General features: G+C 43.8%; 1 protein-coding gene across 2 annotated transcripts; it reads right to left on the bottom strand.

Annotated features, from left to right (window-relative positions):
- Positions 1-320: 320 nt before the first annotated feature.
- Positions 321-27538, bottom strand: tlcd4b (TLC domain containing 4b). 2 transcript variants are annotated; one of them, XM_080488758.1, is made up of 7 exons: positions 27343-27538; positions 17254-17406; positions 10715-10804; positions 4543-4601; positions 3006-3100; positions 2832-2905; positions 321-1673 (listed from the first exon to the last, which is right to left on the bottom strand). In XM_080488758.1, the coding sequence occupies exons 2-7, from the start codon at positions 17397-17399 to the stop codon at positions 1349-1351; spliced, it is 789 nt and encodes a 262-aa protein (XP_080344884.1). In that variant the 5' UTR covers positions 17400-17406; positions 27343-27538; the 3' UTR covers positions 321-1348. The 2 variants fall into 2 exon arrangements, with proteins under 2 accessions (XP_080344884.1, XP_080344883.1); XM_080488757.1 differs by lacking the exon at positions 27343-27538 and adding an exon at positions 24996-25435.

Here is a 27538-nt window from a genome sequence, read left to right as displayed (position 1 = left end):
ACACACACACACACACACACACACACACACACACACACACACACACACACACACACAGTAGGTGGGAACGATTAGTGAGCGAGCCACACAGGAGGCCGCTGCATAGCTTCATATATACTGTACAGACATGCGGGGGGGAGGGGGAGAGAGAATCCAAAACACAGTTACGGACATGCTGTTTGAATATGCTCCGAGAGGGAAACACGCTCTGGAAGACAAACCCCTCCTGAAGCGTCAGATTAATGCAATTAATATTTAGATGTTTCTCATCTAGCTTCACTATTCGCTAAGGCATCACAGAAATATGCTCTTTTTTTTTTACCATGCTCTATATGCGATGATTTACAGTCTACACAGAAAGAAATGGACAGATGAGAGTGTGTCGATGAAGAGGAGGAGGAGGAGGACGAGGGGGAGGAGCCTCCAGTCGGGAAATGATAATCACAAAAAAAAAGAAAAGTGATACAAGTCTTTGTAAGGCAGAGGGAGAGGTAGAACAGAAAACTGGACCGCTGAGCTCCACCCAGTGAGGCAAAGGATGTCATTGTATGTACTAGTGTCAAATAAAACACACGCACACCCACACACACACGAGAGCACAGTGATGCCAACGCAATGAATACTGAAAAGGCAAACCCCCCCCCCATCTCCTGCATGCACATCCCGAACATGCAAATCCCCCCAAAAAAATCCTAGCGACGTCTGGAGGGGCATGGCTGGTGATAAATATATAGAAGATCTATTTATAGATATATAGGTAGGCGCCACTTGTCACAAGGAGGCCACAGCAGGTGATACTGTCGAAGAGGCATTTGTGGTGGTTTTTTTTTTTTTCTTCCTGTCTTTTTCTGGGTGAGGTCTGATGAGTTTAAGACGAGAGCCCTATAGATTCACAAACACCTCGAGTGCGGACGGAGAATGGAGGAGGAGGAGGAGGAGGAGGAGGAGGAGGAGGAGGAGGAGGAGGAGGAGCCTCCGACTGATCAGGAGCAGCAGTGAGTGAGACGGCTGAAGGGGCTGAAACCCGGCTGTGATCCTGCTCCTCCATGATTATTGCTTTCCTGTTTTTTTCATGTTTGTTTTTTTTTAACAGGCACTTCAGAGGATTGGGACTTTGGCTGAAGTGTGCGAGGAGACTCGGGGTGGGGGGGAGTATGTAGACGGTGATAAAAGTGTGCTTGTGAGCTCTGCCTTGTCGACTGGAAGCGATCACCCAGCAGGATGCTAATCTGTCGAGGCTGCTGGTGCTCCAGCGAGTCCGAGGCTCCGGGGCCGACGCCCGGGGAGCCGGCGGCGTCAGGCGAGGTTCCCGGGTGTCCGGCCCCCGCTCTCCGCTCGACCTTGGGGCTCAGTCCGTGTGGTTGTTGGCGTCGTGCTTCTTGTCCGCCTTGCGCGCCCCGCCCCGCCCCGTCATGACCTTGTAGCAGCCGCGCGTGATCTTGTACATCCAGATAGTGTTCAAGATGTCCAGGGCGATGCAGGACGTGATCCAGGCCACCTGCGCGCCCGCGCCCAGCCGCTCGAAGTCTGCCGTGCCGAACGTGGCGAACACGCTGGCCCAATACGACGGCATGACGGCGATGCGCACCAGGAAGAAGACCACCGCCATGGCGATGCCGTTTAGTACCACCAAGCGGTGCGAGCGGGCGACCTTTAACGCCTCGAAGAACCACCTGGAGGGAGAGTAGGAAATGTCAGGGAGGAAATGTCAGCCAGAACATTACAACCACCTCAGACGCACACAACTCAAACCGACTCAAATTCTTCGACTTTGTGACATTTTGTCTTTAAAGTTGAAGAAGGAAAAGAGGCAAACGGGTTCAGATGACAAAGAGAGCCAGTGTTCGCTTCACTTCTCAGTGGTCTTAATGTTCTGGCTGATGCCTGTTTGAGGGTGACATGAGACCCAGGACATGTTGACAGAAAAACCGAATTAGTTAAATTACACAGCATCAAGTTAAAGTCATTTTTGTTTCAATTAGGACGAAATCAACTTTTCCAGGACTTCATTGTCTCCTGATCGGATCTCTGAACGTCCACAGTGTGAATCCTACAGCATAAACCAGACTCCATTGTTTTAACTGCTCGCAGACAGGAGCCGAACACTGGCAGTTTTAAAGCGCAGTTCTCCACATATGGTCCTGAAGAGTCCACAACCCTTCATGTTTTAAGAACGGCGTGACTTTTAGGACAAGCAGTGACCCTCCAGGACCAGGACTGGACCCCCCAGCACTGCTGGGTTCAAATCTGGTGAAATATGGCCGTCGATCTGAGAGTTAACCACGATGGTGGTCTAGGAAATCGACACAGACAAGAGCGTCATAATATTTGCCATTTTAAATTTAATAAAGCTGATAATGTAATAGAATAATTCAGTCGAACTTTTTGATCATTTTCAATGTGCAAACCTGCAGACGGGTTAATCGTGTTTCAATTTTAAATCAGATTAATCATGATGGATTAATCCACGTTAAAACGTTGTCGCGTAATCGGGGCCCAATTCATCCCGGCGGTGAAGAACCGCCTCTTCAGAGGGATTGTGGGTACACGAGCGGAGACCAGAGACTAGATTGAAATTGTCAAAGGAAAAATCTAAACCTGACAAAAAACTGCCCGTTGCTTCCATTTTAAAGGATCCTGCTTCAGTGTGTGTCTGCCAGTGTCTCACTGCAAAGCTTCACATCACAGAGGAGATTGACAGGCTTTACAAGGACACATCTGGAGGGACGATTGGGCGATTAGCGGCTTCTCTTTGCTTTGTCCTCGCCTCACACATCATAAACCCTCACTGCTGAAGGCGAGACCGTCAGTGTAGAGCCACAGCCACTCACCTTTGGTTCACAAACGGCGTGGACAACTCTGAAATGAGACGAAAATTGGCAAAATAGGGAAGCACGCCTCGTGTCTGCAAAGTTCAAAACAGACGGGACAAGGTTCAAGGGAACAGCTTAAAAGCAGCATCCAGGAGTTCTTCTGCTGTCCTGTCAGTTCACAGGCGCACTCACCAGCACGTATCCGTAGGCGTAGAGCGCCGCCAAGTGGTGGCAGACAAAAAAGCTGTCCCCCATGGTGCTCCAGTTACATGCGAGCAGCACGAGGTCTGGAGGAGGAGAGAGAGAGAGTGAGAGTGAGAGAGAGAGAGCGGTCACAGAAGCTTTGAAGGAGATGACGGTGTGCATAACTGCCGGCGGCGGGGGAAGGTTGAATTCGTACTATCATGTTGTCAGGGAGAAAAGTGTAATCGGAGTCGTAAAGTGTGGTCATAACCTTCAATTTTCTGAAACAGTCTGAGTGCAGCGGGGAAAATAGTGCAGGGAACAGGACACTCCGACTCCAAATGTTCTCTTCGACCCCATAAACAACCAGACCCGCTCCTTTTATTTTGCTGAAACATCTGTTAATTAACGTGGCGGCGGATAATGCGTTCGGTCTGAAATGACAGAATTTAATCTAATGGACGAGGGGACGAGAAATGCCTGGAAGAAGAGTGCAGAGGACTCTCCGGGCTAATAAGAGGAGTCAAACGCTTTTCATTCAGCTGAAAAGCAGGAGGGGAAATATTCACCACTGATATGAGATGTAATGTCTCCATTAGATGTGGTTATGAATAAAAAAAACACACACAAAGGGAAATTGAGAGACGCTAACTGGCTAAATAGGAATGATCGCATGGCTGATTTTCATAAAATGATGCAAAAAAAAAAAAAAAAAAAAAAGCTTTATGAAATGGAAATAACATTTCTTAAGTTTTTGGTCAAAAACAGATTTAAAAAAAAGAATGAATTCTATACTAGACACACTTTTCTTCACCTTTCATTAATATTTGCTTGCAGGACTTTGACTGCGCTTTAAATATCTCTCATATAGAACATGCGGCCCTGAACTGGCCCCGAATGTCCAAAGAAATGACATTTTTCTCATTTATTCATTGAGGATGGAACTTAATCAGATTTCACACAGAAGCAACTCATTGCTTAAGTTATTTCTAGTGAAGCAGCGTTTACATCAAAGCCACATTAAGAGGGAAAACCTAGAAAAATGTGCCTGCAAAATGAAGAAACCGGACATTTAAGTGAATTTTGCATCATTAAATTGTTTTTAAGATAAAACTGCAATTATCTAACTAAGGATTCCGACTTGTTGAGGGTAAAATAGCTAAACTAAAACAAAGGAGCTTCTCGCACCGACGTTCCAAACTCATTTTTTTCTTGGCTTGTGACTCTCCTCCAGTTATACACTCAAGCCATGACCACAGATGTTTCCTGCAGTTTCACTTCCTTTCAAAAGGTTTTCAAATGATTTTAATGAATCCAAGGTCCAGGAAACTTCCTGATATCGATTATAAACTGTCGAGACGTGAATCTCCACCGATTTGTGTCCATCTTTATTTTCATCTTAGAAAAGATCATCTGAGAAACGTTGACAGATGGCACACTTTGGGATTTTATGCATCGAGCATGATCAGTTTCTGTCATTTAATTGAATTGTGTGTGAATCTTGTGCGGGTGGAAGAAAGACGGGAAGTTAAATCAAAGGTCTCACCATAAAGGAGGTAACCACAGGTTATGGCTACATTTAGCTTGACGAGACCGGGGTCACCCCTGTGGAGCAGCAGAGAACAGGAAGTAAAGACCAGGTCAGAACAGCTGGAACATCATGGAGGAGGACGAGGAGGAGGAGGAGGAGGAGGAGGAGGGCGAACGACAGGGAGAGAGAGAGAGAGAGAGAGAGAGAGAGAGAAGCTACTTACTATTCTAGAAAAATATTAGTTCGCCTTAAGTGCTCCTCCTGTGATCGATGGTCTGCTTGTGCGAAGAAAACATGATGCAATTTTGCAGACTAATTAATGGGCCGGCGCAGACGCCCTCGTCGAGGTCGTTTGAGGTTGATTGTCTGACGAGCCGGCTGTGATGTCTTGATTAAAAACAACAGCGTTTTTACAGAGGCGGGCGGTGGGGGGGCGGGGGGTGGGGGGGTACAAACATCACCGACTGTCCTTGTTCTCCACTCCCACTGAATAAACAGTAATTGGCGGTTCGGCGTTCGGACCCCTCGACGCGCTCCGGCGACCCCGAGGCGTCCTTGTGAACAGCATCTGTTCACGGTGACAATGGAGGCGTCGCCGCTTCAATGGACACCCGATCCCGGTATCAGTCGCAAGTATCGCGTGGCGAACAACCGGCTGGCCACTTGTGTAATCGGACCTCCCGGCACACATACTGTACAAACACACACACTGTACCACTGTACCACAGCTCACCTTATGCCGCCACATGACCCTAAACTGGCCGCTCTGGAGGAGGATCGGCGCGGTGCCTTAAGCAAACACTGCTCATTGTCTTGATGGCAGCACGCCCTGTGTGTACACAGTTTAGCCGGAACAATATGACCACCTGCCTGATACTGTGCAGGGTCGACCGTTTGGTGTCTAAACAGTCCCGCCCCCTACAGGGATCTGCACCACAATGCACCACAGCTTTAAGACTGATGATCTTTTCCAGGACTCTTCAGTCTCTAATCCCTCCACCCTGATTATTGACGGTCCATCACAAGTGCCTGGATGAAGGCTTAAACTTTTTTTTGTCTTTGTCCCATATAATCATCACTGTTGTTTCTCCTGGAGGATCTTTCTTTATAAAACTAATTCGGACCGGTCCATCTGTCCGTCTTCGTTCCTGTCTGGACCCATAAGACAGTGGCAGTGTGGAGAAGCCCAGAAATCCTCGTCCGCCAGCGACCTGCTCGCAGGCTAACGGACAAACATATTCTTTCAAACGAGTCCTGAGTCGACCCCGGGGCCTCCTGCCAATTGGCTGTGCCCTGCAAAGCCCCAACGGTTGGCAGTGGCGGCGGCGAGGCTTCCTAATCAGACCGGGTCCTCTCAATGCGGAGAACTTTAGTTTGTACTGTGTCCACTATTGTCACGAAGCCGATGAACCCATCTTCATCCTCACTTTTGAGTGACTCGGCCTCTCGGTGGTCTCCAATCACGTTACCGAGCTCCTGCCAAACGAGTTAATGACCCGTGAAACGTTCCAGCAGCTGTTTTCGGGCCTTTGTCCAAACTGTTTTGAAATGTGACACCGGCATCCAATTCTCAAGTATCCCCAGTTTTCACATTTAGCTACATAACGAGCAGGTTTCGTGCTATTTTCAGTATAATACAGTTACGTTTCAAACCTCCCTGCACCTCTGAGTGCACTGGAGTGAAACATCACAGAGCCGAGGCATCATGAGGAAGCACCTTTGTCCGGAGTTGAACAATCAGCACTTTCTCTGCTCGGTCACGTCGTGAACGATGCCGTCGGTTTCTCCTCTCCGATTATGTATCCCATCATGCCGCACACCAGAGTGCTTCTCCTCCGTGTTAGCTGATCGGCTGGATCAGTTTACCGCTGCGCTCGGGACAGAAATTAAAATATGAGGCTGGATCAACTTCGAGCGATAGCCGGCATGCCGCCGCAAAGTCCGAGGGCTCGTCTGTGATCGCGATCCGGCTCCGGTTAATAAAGTGTACATTAAGCCCACGCTGCTTTCTCAACGTATGCTGCAGCTGGCTGGAATTTGGCGCGTTAGGAGATAGGGAGAGCGACGATAACCTTTACTCCAGAACTTCCATTGACTCATCGGGTGTGAAGTTGCACGTTGATACGATCAAAGAGTGCTTCTCTCTCTCTCTCCCGTCATCAGAGCTACAAACACACATAAGCGCAGACCTATGGAGGTCATAAAAAAACGTCGGCGGGCTGCAGGTGCTCTCTCCTCACACACTCTGCTGACTCAGCAGCAACAATTCAAGCTCTGTGAGAGGACGGGAAATTTATGTATTAGCTCCGGGAGTTACCACTTTTTTTGTGAATGAAGGTTGCACACAAGTCGGCGCTTCATAGGTTTGAAATACACTGAGAACAACCACAGAGTCAGAATCCTGACCTGAAGTCTTATATATACACTAAACTGTACTAGTTTTCACTTTCATTGTCGTACTACCAACCCCAAGATCACACATAAATCCACACCAAGAATCCATCGCTAAACTCACATTCACACCTACGGGCACGTTAAGGCTCCGTTTACGCGGCGGGAAAAGAGAAATTGCACTCTTGCTGCGTTTTTTGTTTCCGAAAAGTTGCACGTTTACACAGCAACGCTTTAAAAAAATAAATAAAAAGTCTGTTTATTTGGCATGTTAGGCCACGGGTTGGCGCTGTTGTCTCTTTTTGTGATTAAAGCACACACACATGCAGTAGAGAACAATACGCTGTAAACATTAACAATGGCAGCACACGAACGTTCATACAGACGAACGACGCAGTTGGATTATTAAGGTCCCAGGAGAATATGGACTAGGAGTCCTGACACTCACATTGTTGGGACTGTTCATCTGCAGAAGATCATTTCCCTCAGCCGTGGTGCACAAGCGCATTAACAGCCAATCGGAAAAGTTGCATTTCCCCCCCCGATTCCATAAAGACGCACAAACATTTACTAAAACGTTCAGATAGTTGTGTTTTCAGTGGCTCTGAGCCACATTGTGCTGACCTCCAAAACGCAAACAAGGTTTTTGACTATGGGAGGAAACCGGAGACGAAACCCGATCTCACTTGGGGAGGAAATGCAAATTACACCTCCATCGATTCCGCCATGAGGTGAGCGCATGAGCAGCTTTATGTTGTTGTTGCGAGTGGAATTGTGCTGCACTTTTTAATTTATTTTAAGACGCGTAAATCAAAGTTTATATATTCCAACTACTTCAGACAATTCTGATTTATGTCAAGTGTAATTTATTTTGACTTGAAACATAAATACACTTGATTTTCAAAAGATTTGACCAAAACCAAAACTAAATAAGACACACAAAACTAATAATTCCGGAGCATTTCCCTTTCACACTGATTTTTAACTTTGTAAACACTGAAATGCATCGTGTGAGTGGTGCTCTATAAATCAAGTAATAAAGTTGAAGTTTTGATTCTTGCTAAAATAGTTGATGATCGAGACGACCTATCATCAGCGTTACATTTTATGCTTTATAAAGTAACATACTCGTCATTGATTGTTCTGCATTTACTGAGGTTTCTGTCACCTTTATTTCTTTTATTGTGCATGAGATGATTTGTGAGGGTATAACACAAAACTCCACTTTATTGCAGGACGAGAAAAGTAATCGACTTAAATCAAACTCTGTATTCCTGACAGCTCAATAAAAGATGACCATAAATAGTATTAGCATTCGCATTAGCCTGCATCAGCACTCGCAGAATTGCACACAAGCAGATTGTCTGAGGTTTCCTTGTTGCTTCTTCTTATTGTAGTTCAAGTACGGACATCCAGATGATAGAGCATCTTCCTCCCACTAATTTCAGCGCCACTTATTGATTAAACCAGTCAGATTACATCCTTACAGCAACACTAATTCCATACCTGCACATTACAAGCAAGTTTAACCGACAGGTGAAAGTAACACAGTTGTAACTTCTCTGGATAACTAGTTGCTTTTGAGAAACATTGTCAGGTGTTCTATGGGTTTTTCCATGTATTTATATATATATATATATATATATATATATATACATACTTAAACCACTTGTACAACACTGGTTCTCCATGTGTTCGCGGTTCAATTCCCGGCAAAGACAGCCACCCTGTGTATCTTTGATATCCCACTCAGCGTTTTGCCGAACTAATTCCAAGTGGCTATTTGTGTCACTGACGAGAGATTCAGTCATCAGACCGAACCGGCCAAGTGCTGACAGCTCAGCTAATGTGTCGCCACAATATCACGAGCGACGCAGGCCGCACCGAGGGAAGCAGCTCAAAGCGATTTACTGTCTGGGAAGAGGTTAAAAAAAGAGGAAGGCTGGATTCCAAACTTCTCTTGTTGGGTTTATACTCAGAAAATCACTTAAAGACGTCAGCCTGATCAACGAATAAAAAAATACAAAATACTGCATTGTTCTGGAAATCTAATTATAAATTAACCATCAAACCATGGATAAGACAAATGTTTTCAACCGACCATTAGAAAGGAGATGGATAGAATCTGGATTCCCTTTATTAAATATGTTAAGGATTTTAGATCTAAGTGATAAATGAATTGATTGCACCTCAGTTATTTACCTATTGAATGATTTAAATTCTTTGTTTTGGACGAGAGGGAATTGACTCAGTTCTCTAAATGTTTCCTTATCAAACATAATATAATAAGGAGAAAGTTTCTTGTGTTTGTTTTGTTTAGTACAACTGATGTATATTATATAACTTGTATCTGATTAAGTTTAAATACAAATATTTTGTGAAAATCTTCTGTAACTTCCACAGGACAGACTGTCTTTTATCAACTGAAGTTTAGGACAATTTTGCTGCAGTTTGAGTAAATTGCCATATTATAGTGGTGAAATCTTGCGCCTGATGATGAGTTATTTAAAACACTTCATTTGATTTGACCTCGGCTCTAACGCGACCCTGACAACACGGCCCTCCGCTCTCACATGTGAAGTTCAAGCCCAGATAAGCCAATCAAGAAATGCAGCCGCGGCGAGGCCGTCAGACACGGCGTTTGTTAACCGTGTTACCGATTACGATAACGGCCGAGGCAATTGCTGCTGCCGCCGGCGGCGGCGGGCTGAGCGGGAGCCCGAGGAAACAATCAGCAGAGAGAGAGAGAGAGAGAGAGAGAGAGAGAGAGAGAGAGAGAGAGAGAGAGAACAATGCTGCTGTGTGACGGGTCTTAATGATGCCGTAACACAATCAGATTGAGTGGAGCTCGCGTTGTCGCAACGCCGCGGCTTTAGGATTACACGCCGGCTGAAAAGTTCAACGTGAGAAGTTTAGAAAGAGAAGAGAAAGCCGTTCATGAGCGGAGGAGATATCAGCAAATAAAGATGGATCGGAACAGGAGGGGAACTCCTCCTCATTCTTTACTCCCACTTTATATTTTCTCTTCCCTCCCTCCCTTTCTTTCTTTTTTTTTTTTGCTCCTCGCTCCGTCAGCGATGCCTGTCCAGAGACAATGAGGGCGAGGGAGGTGTGCTGCATTGAGATGTGGGGGAACAACAGACAGCAGTTGGAGGCAGGGAGGAGGCTGGTGAGGGGCTCGCGGTGTCGAAGGGGGGGGGGAGGCGGGGGAGAGATGAGGGGGTTGGGCAGGAGACTGAGGCTGCTGTTGTTGTGCTATGAAAAGGAGTCCTGTTGGACTCCACCAGACGGTTCGAGAGGAAGCGAAACTGAAGGAGAGGGAAGACGAGGAAGGAAGCGGTGGTGCAAGATTGGAAAAAAAAAAAGAAAAAGGGACGAGCTGAGGAGGAATCGTCTGACTGAGATGTTGGAGTTTCTGTTTCAGGACTGGTGGGGAGAACGCGGCAGACAGAAATCTAAGCCTAAATCATCTCTCTCTCTTTCTCCCTCTCTCTCTCTCTCTGGAGGCTCCACTGATGCGCTAACATCCATCTTTCGTTCAGACGAAGGCAGCGCCATCTTCGCCGCTCCAGTAGGTGTTAACTACCCTGACGACGCCGCGCTGCTCCCCACCTTCCTCCCTCCGGGAGCTTCAATGTGCGAGCTGCGAGAACACGGGTTTCTCCAGCGGCTTTCACACTATCGTCATTGATTTTGCTTTTTACATTGTCATTCAAAAGAAGATCAACACAAGTGAGAGGGGATTTAGAAATTTCGTTTTTATAAATGATAGTCTGACTCAGAGAGTTCTTCTTACCAGACGGGGTTGGCGTTGACCGCGTCATCGAACCACAGGATGTACAAACAGAACAAGCCCACGATTAAAGCGTGAACAGTCGACACCAGCCTGGGAGGGGGAAAACACACACACACAAACAAACACACACACATACAAAGATTGCATTAGATTGACAGACTCATGTTATCGCCAGGGTATCTGTAAAGCAACGCAAGTTTATCTGTAGGAGGTTTCATATGCAATTCAATGTATCAAAGAAAGAACGGAAATGGTAATCCAAGAGTAAAAACGAACAAAAACATACCAGTGAATGTTTACTGTTCAAGTCGAAAGCTACTGGAGTTCATAGTGAAACCTGTCTGAAGGTCCCTGCATTCTCCCATAAGACCATGAAGAAAATTCAGCTGCTGACGTCAGCCAGCTGCCGAACAAGATTCTTGTTCTTATACATACCCCCGAGAAGAAACTGTCAAACTCACAGGCCACGCCCCCTCACAGCAAACACACTCCTGTGTTCAGGGGCATCACGTAACTGCGACCCATGCTACATGCTACAATAGGCCATAAACATTAACAACGTGTGAACACTAACCTTGGCTGAGTGTTTTGGGTCTACAGCGTTGGATACACAGCTTATGATTGAATTAGCAGGGTAAAGAGGACTCACTGGGATTGGCTGCTGAAAATGTCAGTCCAATTTAGAACCCGCCCCCTGCTGTGTTTTTAGCTACAATATATGGAATCATATATCACTCTTTTCACAGCAAGACTGTCCTGGCGTAGGTTCCTTTTCTTTGTAGAGTTTACAAGTTATCCAGAAAATTAATGGATTAAAAAGGTCTTTCATTGACTAGCGTGAAATAACACGTGAGAAGAGATCCTAAATGACAGAGTCACTCAAACAAAGAGCACAGTGGAGACGTGAAACATTTCCACATTGGTTCAGGGTTTGTTTGGTTTAAAATGAATACAGAAGTAAAATAAAAGAACACAACAAATTTGTTGATTCCTATTTTTCCTAAACAAGCTTTACAATACTACGAGGAGCCGCTATAGCTGGACTTGTTGTGCATTGTATCGTTGGAAATTCTTCTGTCAGGGGACTCCGGCTTCCGCTTACAGTCCCAAAACACACTGCATAGTTTAACTGATGACTTTTGTGTGTGTGTGGGGGTGAGAGTCTGTGTGTGTGTGTGTGTGTGTGTGTGTGTGTGTGTGTGTGTGTGTGTGTGTGTGTGTGTGTGTGTGTGTGTGTGTGTGTGTGTGTGTGTGTGTGTGTGTGTGTGTGTGTGTGTGTTAGCCATGTGATGGACATGGAAACTTGTCGAACGTGAACCAAGTCTCACCCACAGTCGTATCAACTTCAGCTGTCCTGTGACACGAGTCTGGGGAATAAAAACACTCATCTTTTTTCGGTGGTTTAGATTTCTTGCTTTCATTCTTCAACAGATAATACCCTCCTAAGAGATTGCTGTACACCTGATGGATGGATTTTAAATACACTCGTAAGAATAAATGAAAAGGCTATAAATATAAAGCACTGGAGCCGTCCAGTCAGTGAGTGGCTGGAGAGCATACCAAAGAGGTCAAATTGACCGTTACAGTCCGTCTTAACCCAATTCAAGCCACTTCTGATGGAAAACTGAGCATGACAAGCTGATTATGGGACATAATGCCTCTTAATGCTCGTAGAAAAACATTTCAAAATGAGTCGGGCTAATGTTTAGAACCAGATATGACATCTGAAGGAAGGAAACCTTCAATTTCCACTTCATCTACTGATGAATGTTTATTACAAACAACAATCTCACTTTCCAGACACATATCTCTTATCTAGAACAATATAAAGAATGGCAAACAATATAAGTAAACAACACATGTCATTATTTGGTGTTTGGAGAGCAGAACAAATTGGACCACGACAGCATGTCACACCGTCTATTCCAGCTTTTTTTTTTTTCATGAAAAATATCTTTACATTACAAGATATTTATGACAGTGAAATTAGTCCAGCTGGTGTTAGGAACTACATATCGGCATCTTTTTTTGACAAAACTTTCACGAGACAAATTTTACTCCTTTGGTCTGTCAATATTTATTGATAATTATTCGTTAAAAGCAAAAGGAAATGTCACTTTCTAAGCAGAAAAGGACCTCGCATCAATCTCACACCTATAAACACTTGAAAACAAGGCTAACTGGATTGAAGCGGGAGCTTTGACGCTGGCTGTGGATCTCTGAGTTCACAAAACATTAAAGCGAAGTCAAACACTGGTGGACACACCCACTTTGACAGAGACACAAAGGCTGGTGCCTCGGGTCACAGACGACAAACACAGGTCGCCCATATCCAAAGTCAAGACTTGCTCACCTCTACTTTTTAGTAGTGGTGATGAGACGTAGGATGGATGCAGAGATTTAGACCCCTTATTTAACCGGAGAGGTCACCATGAATAAAGAACGATTTTCTTGCAAATGTATAGAACTACGCTTCACATCGTATAACAAGAAACCTTCTCAAGACAAGTTCCCACCCTCTCCTAGATAATATTCTGGTTACGTCTCACACTGACCTGGCTCTTATGTGTAAAGCAAGGGTGTCAAACATAAGGCCCGTGGGGGAAGAAACAGGCCTGCAAGAGGCTCCAATTCAGCCAAACCACCAAACAAATGGTAAAAATGTTTTTTTTTTTTTTTTTTAAAAGAAATTCCTAAAGAGTAGCGAACACAATAAAACACTGAGACCTGAGCTGAGATAATGTTGATGCCGCCACAAAGGTAAACTAGCATTACCCTCAAAGTCATGCTGTCAGGGTGACTTTGTAAAAATGTGCATTATGCAACGTTTTTTGGGACATTTAGTTGTATTTTGCATCAGAAATTCATTAGAATTGGCTTAATGTTGACAATGTAGCCCCTTTTCACAGCAACTGTTTGGTTTTTGCAAAAATTTACTTTTTCGTCACGGGTACACGGCGTCAAAACAAAGAAAAAGTTTAAATTTAAAGGTTACCGTGGCACTATTTTACCGGCCCACTCAAGATAAAATTGGACTGCATGTGGCCCCTGAGCTAAAATGTGTTTGTAGCCCCTGCTGTAAAGTGTCTTTCTTCAGTCTGATCATTAAGTCTGTGCGTGTTTGCATACAGTGTGTACATTGTCCACTAAGTGAAGTGTGGCTTGGCTTTTATCAGGCCCGAGGCAGCATCACCCCTGACCTTTGGAGTGGTTATCTGGGCCTGTGAAGAGATACTCCAGAGGTCCAGTGGCTCATATCGCTCCTCTGCCAGAGTCGCAGCTCCTCAGTCCCACTCAACACGGGGGACGAAAGCCGGCCAAAAACCGTCTGGAGGAGACAGTTCTTGGCCGGCGTGCGCCATGGACAGAGTCCATTACTGTCATTTTTACTTGCTGGGTGCAAAGTGGCGAAGACGGCAGGTGGAGGAAACGACTGCATCTCTTTGTGAAGGCACAGTATCAATCCACAAAGACATAACGCATCTAATTTATGTGGAAAACATAGACTATTTTCTTAATGTTCTTAGTTCAGACGGACTGCTCTTTCTCCCTCCACTCCTGCACTTAAGTTGAGTTACATAAACAACACACTGACACACTGAGGGCCGGCTGTTATGCAACAGCGGACCACACTAGAGTGAACCGTCGGTGCTTTTTGCCTTTAACTCGCTTTAGACTTCTTGCTCAGTGCACTCCACTTTTGCAATTATGGACAAAAGGGCTAATGTAAACTCTGCCTGCGTGAAGGAAGGGACCTACTTTGAGTACAGAAAGACACAGAGAGATGTTATGCAACTTGGAATCATTGCCCTCTGAACTTCACCCCTCCGCCCCCCGGTTATTCTGCTTGAAACTTTAAACCGCCTCGTGCTCGGCTGGCCGCTCGCCACACAGCTGTAGAGTGCGTGGAGTGACGAGCCGGCCCGAGGCACACGTGGGTTCGTCTTCACCCACAACCACTTTGTGATTGCTCAACAGAGGTCGGCGTGCTCCTGGATGTCATGACTCTGCAACATTACACAACAGAGAGCGTCTCGCAGGGCGCTGGGGTCAATTATCTCACGCAAATTCACAGCTTTTTCCTAATAAAAATGCAAAATAAATCAGTCAAACTACCAAAACATGGATGATTTGATGGAAATTATGCTCCAACTTTGGCTTCCGCCAGTTAGTTTCAGACGCTGCCTGAAAATTCATCCTTATCTCTTTGCCACTCAAAGGCCAACTGAACTGGCGGATGGAAAATATTCACACAAGTGCATCTAAATTCATTTGTGTACACTGAAACAGCTCTTATTCTTACAATTGATTAGAGATAATTTAGGTTTATGACACATCAAACTACAAATTTCAAGCATTTTCCAATCAAAAATCACAATATAGTCAATTAAAGTTTTGGAACATGTCAGAAAACCTTATGTTTTTAAATCACTTTTCCACAGAAAACCATAACTAACACAGTTAAACTACAAAAAAAGTTGATCAAGTTGTGTGTGTATAAACACTTATTATATTTTGACACACTTTGTACATCAACCAGTTGAAACAAACTTGTGTCATACTAACATTAATGGCAGTATATTTCTATTTCTTTGACATAATCGGGTATGATGTGATACAGAAAGACATTAAACTTGGTTGATTTTACCAGTAAAACATCAGGAAACTGGTTTTTAGACGCTTTTAGGCGAGATATCAAAATGTATATTGATTCAAATTAAAGGTTTTTGAGTCTATAGAACTTATTGTTTCAGTATTCACGAAGATAATACTATAATCACAACAGCTGTGTGAGTGTGTAGAATGTGCAGAGGACAATCCACATCAATCACAAACGTGTTTATCTTGATAACAGCAATTTGTAATGTTGACGAAGTCAAACTGTCCGGAGGTTCAGCCAGAAAACCAAACAAGCCAGAACTGAACAAACAAAGACGTTCATCTACCAAGTCATGGTGCCTTTTGTAGTGACGCAACATCCACGTGTATCTACTAGTAAGGCGATTGTGTCGGTCGTCTGCGTTCACACGTGTGCGGAAGACTGTGGACTAACAACACTTGGTGGCTCCTGATTAAGTTTTAGTTGCAATTCGACAATACGAGGCTGAATTCAGAGGAAAATGACACGACGTGCATCACATCCATTCGACCATCGTGAAAGACGAGCCCGCCTACAGGGAATTTGAAGCTTTTAAAGAGTTCAAGTGTGATTTATTTCTTCCTGTGACTGCTTTAGCTTCTTCTAGGAAAGCCTGTTTTGCTCGCACAGGGCCCGGACCATAAAGTTTTTGGTAATCGTGTTCTTATCGTCTGTTCCACCTGGAAACATTACAAATCTTTGCAACCTGGCAGCAGCATATCTGAACTTTGCTAATCAGATGAACATAGTTCCTGTTAAAAGGGGCGCAGCAGCAAACTTGCCCCACAATAAAAAAAACTATTACATCAGATGAGATATAACGGTTAAGAAAACATAACTCTTAATAATAATAATAATAATAATAATAATAATAATTTTGATTTGTAATGCACTTCACATTTGGCAAAAAGTGCTACTACTATAAGAACATATTTAAAAATGGATTATACTCTTGACACTTTAAAATAACTGGTAAGTCTTCATATATAGCCTGTAACTTATAGCTTTGCAGTACAGCTTATTTGATCATTTTAATTAATCGTCATTACTCTGACAACTATTTCTACTTGAAAAATGTGTGTTTTGATAGAATAAACAACAATTTTACCTTCCATTTGTTTATTTTATGGCTTCTTCTCCAAAATGTAAAGGGAAAATTATTAAGTTAGGAAAAGGCTTTGACCCCTAAATTCTTCCTGGCCTGCCCCACACTTAAAACTGAAGCATTAGACTCAGGCCCTGTTTACCCAACATCTCAAGTACAAACGCATTGTTTTTGCATTTTTGCTTCAGAAAGGTTTGACGTTTTCACGGCATTGTTTAGAAAACGATGACTGTTTACACAAAAAAAAAACGGAAGAAAGACTGAAAACGATGTAGTTGGCATGCCGGGCCACAAGCTGGTGCTGTTGGTTGTTTTTGTAATGAAAACACACACCCACAGTCAAGCATTTTCTTTCCACCAAAAATGCAACAAACGTTTTCCATTTTCACTTGAATACAGGGCTTTAACCACCATGAACAAAACAGATTTTCTTGCAAATATATATATATATATATATATATAACTATACTCTCAACAGATTATAAGAAACCTTCTCAAGGCAGTTTTCACACTTCCTCCTTGATACTATTCTTGCTTACTAGTACAAAAGGCCTCATGCTGGTCCGTTTTAAATGCGTAAAGGCGACTTTTCCTGTGAGCAGTTCCTCTTGAAAACTGCAATTGGTAATATTATCTCACAATGTCTATTAGACTGTAATGATTCATCGCAAAAAGATCGGTTTTCAAGTATTAAGACATATTTCCAACAAAAACATTGCGCTTTAACCGTGTATTCCCCCCTCCGAGTGTTCTTTCGGTCACCAGATGAGACGCTTTTCTTCCCACCGGACCCACCTGGAGTTCCACTCGGTGAGCTTGGTGGGCGGCAGCTGTCCATAACCCGGCGTGAATGCGGAGGAGAGCCGTGGGCTGGCCACCGAGAAGAGGAGCTGGAAACCCACGAAGCTGCCAGCGACCACCGCCAACTCTCTCGTCTCCATCACTCACCTAGACACAACGGGGGGGGGGGGGTCGGGGGAGAGGAGGGGAGGCCGTCAGGAAGGAGAGGATGCACCGAGGAGTGATGCGCACGGACAGGTTCAATCGATGGCTGTCAGTCAAGACGGGAGGGAGGGTGAAGCTGCACCCTGCGTGGTTCATCCCCCCCCCCCCCACACACACACACACACACAAGACATGGGCTGTCTAATGCAAGTGACGTGAGAGATTTAGACATGCAGAGCATGGGGGTGGGGGGCAGATGAAAGGCACATGAGAGGTGGTCAAGTTGAGGGCGACGGGGAGAAATAACAGAGTGGCAGAAAAACCCGAAGAAGGAAAAAAAAAAAAAACAAAAAAAAAAACCTAAGTTACAAGCCGTGAATACACTGTGGCAGCACGGCTTTCACGACTGGAACAAAAGGCCTCTATTATTATGCACATTTTGCAAGGAGGATTACAGTGAGTTGTTTAGGACACACCAAAAAAAAAAAAAATCCCTGAGAAGCAAACAAAGCCGGAGTGAGGAAAGAAAAGAGGATTTTGAAGATGGAGCAACGGGTTCGGGTCAGGAGACGCAGACGTGACAGACTGTATTTTACCCCAACAATGACCTCTATTATTACCGCGTTTAGCCGAAGTGAATGTAAACAAATGTGGAGAATCAAACACCACAAACCACATGCAAATAGATGAGCACATCTTTTTGTGGTTTGCAGAGGTTTGTAAATCACTGAAGATCAAACTGGATCCAGCAAAATTACCTTGTGCTGTGATTTAAAAAAACAAAAAAAACAAAAACACCTTACATCATCCAGGGTTTTTCCCTTCTTTGATTTAGCAGGTTGCTCTGACCTTTCAGAGTTTAATCTTATCAATCTGTTTTATCTCCAAGACTTCAGACGCTGGAGTCTGTCATGAACCGACACGCGTCTCAGGCCCTGTACTTACAAAAAACGTTTTCAAAGTGAAAAAGAAAAACTTCCGGAGCATTCTGGACGTCCGTTTACGCGACAAAAGTGATCGGAGTTGCTGAAAACGCTACTTTTTGAGAATGGCTCGGAAGGTGGAACTTTTATGAAACGCTCCGACTCCTTGAAAACTGGGGGAAAGCAAGTTTTTGAAAACGCTGGTACCCCTTCTCCATGGAAACAGGGGAAAACGCAACTTTTTGAAAACACTCCGACTCCATCTCCATGTAAACGGGGGGGGGGTTGTTGCTGCACCACTGCTATGAGTTTGTGTTGTCTTGGCCTTTTATATTCTGTGTAATTTCTGATGTTTTTGAACTGTGTTGTGAAGTACTTTGTGGCTTTTTGTCTGTGAAAGGTGCTATATAAATAAATGTTACTAACTTACTTACAGCCTTAGTAAGTAGTACTTAGTAACAGTTCTTCTGCACATGCTCAGTAGACAAACAATAACAATGTTTCATGTGTCATGACTCCCAGTCCATATTCTCCTTGGACTTGGTAGTTTTATAGTGTCCATGTACTCGATATCATTACCGTTAATAGGGTATTGTCCTCTGCGAAACGTGTGCGTGGCTCTACATGCCATAGATTTCAGCGTTTCTGCCATTTCCATGTAAACAGACATTGTTTTCAAAATGTTGCCATGTAAACACCAAACCTTACTGAAACAAAAACGATGCGTTTTCACTTGAAAGGTAAATAGAGCCTCACGGAATTTTGCTATTCTTATAGGGAATTTACTTTAGATTCCTAGACGTAAATCTAGTAGACTCTGGCAGTTCATGTTATGCTTATTACTATCGTTGTATTATTTTTATTAAGAGAAAACCAGATTCAAGCCTGCGCTTGTGTTCCCGTGGCTTTTCCAGAGACTCTGCTTTCTGCTCGGTCGAAAAACAAGCATTTGATGGACATTGATGACTTCAAAATAGCGCATAGGTGTGAATGCGAGTGTGCGTGTGAGTGATACTCTGTCGCTCTGCGTTTGCTCTGTGATGGACTGGTTGTTCTCGGCCTTCAGCCTGCAGAGTCAGTCTGGATCAGGTCCAGCACTCCGTGATCCGGGGCTCAAAGTCTTCCAGGAATACAATAGCTTTATCTTGTTTGAATGTAACTAAAGCAGTTAATATATTTAATAAATGACCATATGAGATCGGGTGAGACAAGGCTTTCGAAGAGTGGGGATCCTTGTCTGAGAGCCAGGTTTCTAAAATGTAATAGATTATTAGTGAAAGTCATTGTGATCACATTTAATTTTCATTTCAATCTCAAATCCTCATAGAGCTTTAGCTATAACTCTGATATGTCAATGTAGTTTGACCACTAGTACTCCGATGCTGCCCCTTAAATAAAATATTTACAATTGATTTGAGTTATCAAAATGAACAAGTTGATCACGACATTTCAACTCGGAAAACAGTTTGGAAGCATCAATGAGCACCCAAATATTAACATTATGACGCATTTCATTCATGAGTTCATTATAACTTCGGGCACTGAGTCATAGCTTTACACATGAATCATCTAAATACTTAAAAAAACCAATAAAAATACTGTTTTGCTAACATTTACCAGTGGGTGCAGCCATTATTAAAACTAAACTCTTGAAGCCTCAGCGACTTTACCCTTAAGATGTTTAAAATACTGCCCTTCATTATCTTCCTGCAAGTTCTACAAGTGACCGGCTTCACTCGGGTTTCTCTAGTTCAGAGGTGTGACACACATTTCAGTTCAGGGGTCCACATACAGCCGTATTTCATCCTGGTGAAATAGTGCCATAATAACCTTTCACATTAAACTTCAATGTTTTTCTTTGGTGTGGCGCAGAGTAAACACGATCAAAATGTTGATCTTTTTCTCAACAATTACTACAATGTCAACATGAAGCCATTTTTAATGATGCAAAAAACAGTGAAATGTCCAGAAAACTTCTCCTATAGCTGTTTGCATTATTCATGTTTTTTTTTTTTTTTTACAAACTCCCCCTGACAGCATGGCTTTGTGGCTAATGCTAGTTAGCTATCTTTCATCAACACTTTCTCAGCTAGGGTGTTATGCAGTGTCCACTACGCTTAAGAAATGTATTCACAAAAAATGTAGAAATCTGTTTTCTTTGAAAACTCTACAACCGAGCGAAAGCAAACGAACCAACAGCATTCAACTACCAACTTCCCGGACTTGGACAAACATTCTCAACTGCGTAGAGAAGCATTACAACTGGTGACACTTTTGTTATTTTCTGGGCTGTTTTGAGTCATTTCAGATGCAAATGAGGTAAAACGATGCCACAGCGATACGAGGTATCCCGAAAGGATAAACAACGGGGTCTATTTTACCGAATTTCCAAAACCAGGACAAATGTCTCCTGTGGATCAAGCTGCGTGGTGGACCACATAAACGCAAATACAAAAAAGGACGTCCACATTTGATCCAATGTGTGACAACATCTTGCATTATCTTAGCAATCTATGTGCGGTTTAATCACCGACAGCTGCCATCGTCAACATGCAGTCAGCGGCGGCGGCTTGTCCGAGTTAGCAACAGTGACTAAGGGGGGGGGGGGGTCTTAGTCAAAGGTCAATTTGCTTGCTGGTTTGGCTGCCGGGTTAGAGCCTCTTGCGGGTCAGTTTCGGCTCACGGGCCTTATGTTTGACACACCTGCTCTAAGCACTCTCGTAAAAAATTTAAATACAACCACATTTCAGAATTAGACCTCATTTCAAAAAAACAACCAAAAAACTCCAGTTACAGACTCTACCTTCGACTCGACAATCTTTCTACTCAGACTGTGCAGAAGGTTGTTTGGTTTCATGGATCAGAACAGTAGAATTAATTGTTGGGAATTTCACAGCGCATTTAACACTAAACACTTGTTGAGAGGGGCGTTGTCCTCAGCTTGAACTTCGATTCCTTGATATTTCTCGTTTGTAATTATCATCTTCTGCTTTCACAACCCCGCAAAAAAAAAAATCTTATCTTTGCACCTTTATCTAATCTGTTTGCTACAACTCTTATTACGGATATCTGCAACAGGATAAAAAAGCGAGTCCAAATAAGGCTACTGAAGGTCAGAAAAACACTGATTACCGAGCGGCATTAATACAATAACCTTTCACTTGCTCTGTAGTAACATAAGTCGTTGCAACATACTGCGTCAGCGCTGGGCTGGACCCTTGACCTGACAAATTCACAGGATTTCCGAATAATTTACAAGAAAAAAAAAGAAGAAAACACTCCTTTTTTTTTTTTTTTTTTTTAAAAACTCTTCACCCCACCATCGGAAGTTGAATCGCTCTGTTTTGAATAGCGAGCCGGACTGTTTAGCCACTGCGAAGCACATGACACTTCAGGCATGTGCAGAACATTAAGGTCTATTTTTACTCTAAAAATGTCCAATGTCATGGCGTGCACACTGTTCTGGAAAACACAGGGAAACTTCACGCAGAGGAATGAGCGCCAGACAATGTGCCAACTGTAAAAACATAAATTTCACAGGTTGCCATTAAGATTACAGAAAGATTTTTTTCAACTTTTGAAGAATTCAGAGAATAAACGCCAAGACGGCTCGTGACACACTGAATTAAAAAACAGAAGACGAAGGATTTCTGTTGCATCAACTCGAACTATAGATTGGCGACGTTTTCACATATGAAGCACTTCCTGTGGAAGCAAGGAATCAAACCAGGGTCCCACAAACACACACAGAGGGACAATGCAGGCTTCCGTTTGTATAGCACTGCTTGAAATCCAAAATTAAAAGTAAACATGCAATAAAACGAAAAACAAACAAACAATGAAATCCAAATGATTGCCTCCTGATTTGTTATTTGTTTATTGTTGACCTTTTCCCACTTCGCTTATCTCAGCGTACCGCTCAGCTCTTCTTCACCCGATTCGTTTCGGTTTGCTCCGTAAGCCGTACTAGTTTGTTTTAGTTGTTGTTGTGACTGTTTTTTGTTCAGTTTTTTATCGGAAGTGAGAAAAATAAATACGTATGTTAAATCAACTTCCTGCTGGTTTTTATGTTGCGTTCCCTTTTTTTCCACCTCGACCACAGTCAAAACAGTTGCATTAAAACCAGAAGGACGAACAGAAGTAAATGGGATGGAAATACGCCGAAGGAAGATGCTTTGCTTATATGAGCTGGCAGTTTTCCCGCATTTTATTATTTTATAACAAACTACAGAACAATATTAACGTGTGGGCCTTTAGCCGCTTGCCGACACAGAACACCGATACCGTGACTTCTTAAAGTTGCTGGTGTCGTAGGAACTCCAACATAATCGACAGTCTGTCTAACTTTTGTTGTTTTCATTCATCTTAAGAATCTCTAAACCGTTGTTGTTCGATCAACAGACCGGGTTCGAGTCATAGTTGGACTTGTGGGCTGGAGTTCTCATGTTGTTCCTGATTCTCTGTGTGTGTATACAAGTTGGAAAAATCAGTTCAGAAGATGGATAGAGACTTCTATTTGAGCACTGTTTCATTCTTATCTACATTATTGAATCTCACAATTGATTCAACATTTCCTAATGCGTCAAACATCATTATACTAACAAACTTTCACTATGGATTTATGTATACACACATCTGTATGCTTTAGAAGTACTTTTAGATGTTTTATCCACCTTCTTTAATCACTCTGATGTCGTCATAACCTTCTACTGGTTTATGAAATGAACTATTTCACATCTTCTCCATTTATTGTATTTTAATATTAGTGTTTTGTATCTATGTGTGCACGTGGACTGTATGTTTGCAAAACAGGTTGTTTTTTTATGAATAGAAAAATACAATAGAACTAAAGATTGAGTGTTCTGCAGAGGATCTGAGAGTGCACACAGAGACAAGCGGCGATTCACACACGAGAAAGCAAGGCCATGTAATGCCTTACGCAAGCTACACACTGCGATTTCTGGAGGAGAGAATCGCGTCGATATCTTTGGTCGTGTTCGTACGTCGCACTGTGAGACTATAGCTTAAGGATGGTTGGCGATGAATTTCTGACAGTGTCAGAAATTTGGGGTGATCGAGACCGACACCGCGACCTACGTCAAATAACTAAAAGCAAAAAACCAATAGAAATGACGCACTGATCAGCGCGAATCCCAAAGAGATGCTTAAATGCTACAATGGCAAAACACGCCCCAAACAAAGTATGTGGGATGTAAACAACAACTCATTTTTGCAATGTCTCTCCAAACACATAAATTCCACAAGGGTGAAAGGCTCCGTTCATGTGTCTCTGGCTTCTTTTTCGTGAATGAGGGCGCCCACTTCCCACGTTTCATTCTTGAGCAATGGACTCGCGTACATCGCAGGCCGTGATTCAGCTTGCGTTTTAATCGTGCAATCTGCGCGCAGCAAACTTCATGGCGCGTACGAAGTCTGTTAGACTCGCATCGTACGATTGTTCAAATCTTTAAAAAAAAAAAAATCCAGATGCCATCCATCCCTCCCTACACAGTGGCGTGGGTACCTAGAGTTATATGGGTGAAATCGCACCATGGACAGTTTGAAAGTCCATCACAGAGAAGAACATGCAAAGCTACACAAATCAAAGTGCTACTCTGAAAACTGGCATGTTCAACACTACGGAGGAGGCAGCCCATTCTTCTTGGGGGGGGGGGGGAGCCACAAACACCACCCAGAGCCTCTTATTCTCCCCCAGAAAGCTGCTCCTGCATATTCCCGGAGCAGGTTGATCATATGCAGCATGTGCCTGAATAATTCATTGGCATTCTTCACCTGGCAGACTGGTTCCTGCTGCCCCATGGGAAGCAGGCAATACTGCGGGTCTGACAGGAGGAGCTGCTGCTTCTTCTCCCAACGTTTGACCTTGTCCCCCTGGACTAGCCTGCTGCTGTCAGCAAACCATGACCCCGTGACATATCGACCAAACATAAATAATAGCGGTTCAATTCCCCCACCCTCCTCCACACAGATCATTTGGAAATCTAACCCGGGCCCGAGTGTCTACCGCATTGCTGCAGAGAGCCGGTGGCTGCACAAGATCCTCAGCCCGACTTTGATGGCACCAATCTCCGCAAGGCAGGTTGCAATCATGATGGCACGATGAATTAAAAAAAAAAAAGAAAAAAAAAAAGAAAATCACGGGTGCACACTGTCAGTTCTGCAACCTGCATGCGTATGATCGTACAAATGCATGCAAAAAAAACAAAACATCCAAATAAAAAGAAGAGTGCGTATGCGGCTTCTGTCTATGATGCAGTGGAGGTGCACATGCATAATGAATAAAAGCGGTGCTAATATGGGGGAGTACAGAAAGAAAGAAGAAGCGAGACGGAGGGGAAGGTGGATCGCCGGGTAAAGAAACGCCGCTTTCATGAAGAACAACATGAACGAGTCGAGACCAGCCGATCGGGTGGCCAAAGTCCGGGGAGGCTGGATTGGATTTCTGAAGTTAAGGAGGCGGCGGACCGGCGGCGGCGGACCGGCGACGTGTGCTGCGTCCGCTGCGAGGAACGAGGCGAGCGGCCAGGGAGCTGTTGCAGTCCCGGAGACCCGCACGGTGGTGGTGGTGGTGGTGGTGGCGGAGGAGGAGGGTGGGGGTGAAAAAACACACACACACACCCGGAGGAGTGAAAGCAGAGCTGCTGTTACCTGTTATCCGTCGCATAAGGTCCGTGTCGGCGGGTGAAGCTTCTCCACTTTTCTTTTTCTTTCCTTTTTTTCCCTCTCCTCCTCCAAGTTGACGTTAGCTAGCAGGTCGGCTAAAGTGAAGGAGCAGCCCGCTGGCTCGTCTCCCCGTGCGACCCCAGGAAAGAGAGAGAGAGAGAGAGAGGTCGAGAGAGACAGCGAGAAAGAGAGAGAGAGAGAGAAGGGGGAGGAAAAAAAAAAAAAAAGGACGAAAACAGCCCTCCTCCTGCGGCTCACACGACCCCCGTAACGGCCTGCAGCCGCCTGCCTTCCGCCGCCATGTGTTTCCACACCGAAAAGTTTTTTTTTTTTTTTTTTAACTCGTTTTTTTTTTTTTTTTTTTTTTATTTAAAGCGTTGACAGCAGCAGCGCGGACCGAGCGGTGACGTCGACACGTTCCCAGCCCACCCCGCCTCCCCGCGTGCACACGCCCACCCGCCACGGGGCGACACCCACGAGGAACAAAGACGAGCACGTTACAGCGCGATGGATGGAGAAGACAGCGAAGCGCTGCCAACGCATCTCTTAATTACAAAAAAGGAATGTGATTAAATGATCAATTACCAACAATTAAGCTGTCAGATATAGAATTTTTATTTTACACGAAATATCTCTTTGAAGTCTGCCAAACTAGAGGTATACAGTTTTTCAACACTTTCACATGGTTCAAAAAAATTGTTTATTGCCCCCAAAATCCAGCTTTTCCTTGATTTTCCTCCATTTGAATATTAGATCATAGGAGCTGCATTCAGAATCTGCTGTGTCTGTGTGAGCTGGACTGGCTCCGCCCACACATGCCCGTCTTGGGAAGAGGAGGAAGTACTTCCTCTCGTGGTGCCATGTGCCAGAGCAGAGCTACGTAATTGTGGGAGGAGTCATTGGGAGGGCCTGCCTTGATTGGGATTGGCTAAAGCCCCGATGTCACTGTATAGGGTTTGATTTCTGATTGGCTCATTGGAGCAACACACTTTTTGAAAAGTGAAACAAGCCAGGGAGAGAGAGGACACACTGTCTTCACTTCTGGGGCGTCATTCCAGGTATGGAGACGATTATCACTGTTGGAAAACCTTTAGAAGGTGAATTTTGCATCATATGACCATATAAACCATATAAACCACTATATAATTAAATACATGCAGACAAATACAAAACCTTCAGCCCCAGCTTTCATTGATGAAGGTAGTATAACAACAACAACAACAAAAAAAAAACCATAGTATTTCTAATCAAATCTTGAGTACTGCAGTAATCAATTCAACCACACAGTTTGCGTGTTCTCCCTGTGTACTCAGGTACTTCTCTTTTTTTAAAACAACTTTTTTAAGAGTAGCAGACACAACATTAAGACCCAAGATGAGATATCGGTATAAAAGCTTGCTACCTCATTGCTCAAAGCCATGCTGGCAACAGTCAGACCAAACGCTTGAAGTTTATTTTGCAACGGAAGATTTTATTAAAATTGGCTTTATGTATTTTTTTAAGTATTTTTTGGTGGTAATTCTTAATTTTTGGTGAAAATATAGACATTTTAATCACACATACTCTGTGCTAAAACGAAGAAAAACTTTAAAGTTTAAATTCAAAGGTTATTATGGCACTATTTTACTGGTCCAGCCCACTCAAGAGGAAATTGGTATGTTTGTGGCCGGATTGAAGCCTCTTGCAGGTCGGTTTTGAGACACAAAGCATGAAAATGATCACAAAATTACCACAAAAACATGACGACAAGATAAGATGCACACCTAAGGACTACAAAAGAGAAGCCACAGAGCCTCAAAATGATCCTACAGACATCCAGAAACAACATAAAAAGGCCTAAATAAACTAACTACCAACTAAAACATCTGTTTGATATTGTCACATAAACAATGACCACAGAGATATAGACCATGACTGACAATAGCATGTGTTTAAAAGGGATTTGAATAATCTGGGAATATTAAACAATAAATAAATGCACGAACACAGACAGAACACAATGACCTATAAGTCTAAATAACGATTTGAGTTTTTAACCTGTGCTCACTATTATTAAAGTGTCATTCAATCTATTAATCTGACATTTTCCTAATAGGCCAAATTAAACCGAGCATTTCCTCTTAATCAGGAGATTACATCTTTCAAACTGGATGATCTCCGTGATTGATGCCCGAGTGCAATGAGTGCAGCCGACCAACCTGCCCGGAATATGAATAAATAAGCGTGCAGAGCATATTTCCTTCACGTGGGGATCCGACAGGCCTGCAGCTCCTTGTTACGTACGTCCCAGCACACTGCACCGACGGAGGAATGCGGGAGGAAATGGGCTCACCTGAAGGACGACATCCGAGTATCATGCAGCTGCGAATCCCCCAGGATCCGCTGTGGTTCTCCGACTTCGAGGTCATTACAGGCAGCTAATAAGTTCCTCTGCGACGAGTCGCCTCAGCCATGACAGCAGTTTGACCTCTTTGGTTTCTGAGTCATACTGCAGGTGATTGACAGTCCTGAATCAGGCCTGTCTGTCT

Source organism: Lipophrys pholis (genome assembly GCF_963383615.2).
Source record: "Lipophrys pholis genome assembly, chromosome: 19".
Taxonomy (NCBI): domain Eukaryota; kingdom Metazoa; phylum Chordata; class Actinopteri; order Blenniiformes; family Blenniidae; genus Lipophrys; species Lipophrys pholis.
This window is presented reverse-complemented; position numbering and strand designations above follow the sequence as displayed.

Excerpts from the sequence above, each read along its gene's own strand:
- tlcd4b (XM_080488758.1), bottom strand. The coding sequence starts at position 17,399 with ATGGAGACGAGAGAGTTGGCGGTGGTCGCTGGCAGCTTCGTGGGTTTC. Across the intron at positions 2,906-3,005 it reads ACGCCTACGGATACGTGCTG|ACACGAGGCGTGCTTCCCTA; the intron begins GTGAGTGCGCCT and ends TGAACTTTGCAG. Across the intron at positions 1,674-2,831 it reads ACGCCGTTTGTGAACCAAAG|GTGGTTCTTCGAGGCGTTAA; the intron begins GTGAGTGGCTGT and ends CTCTCCCTCCAG.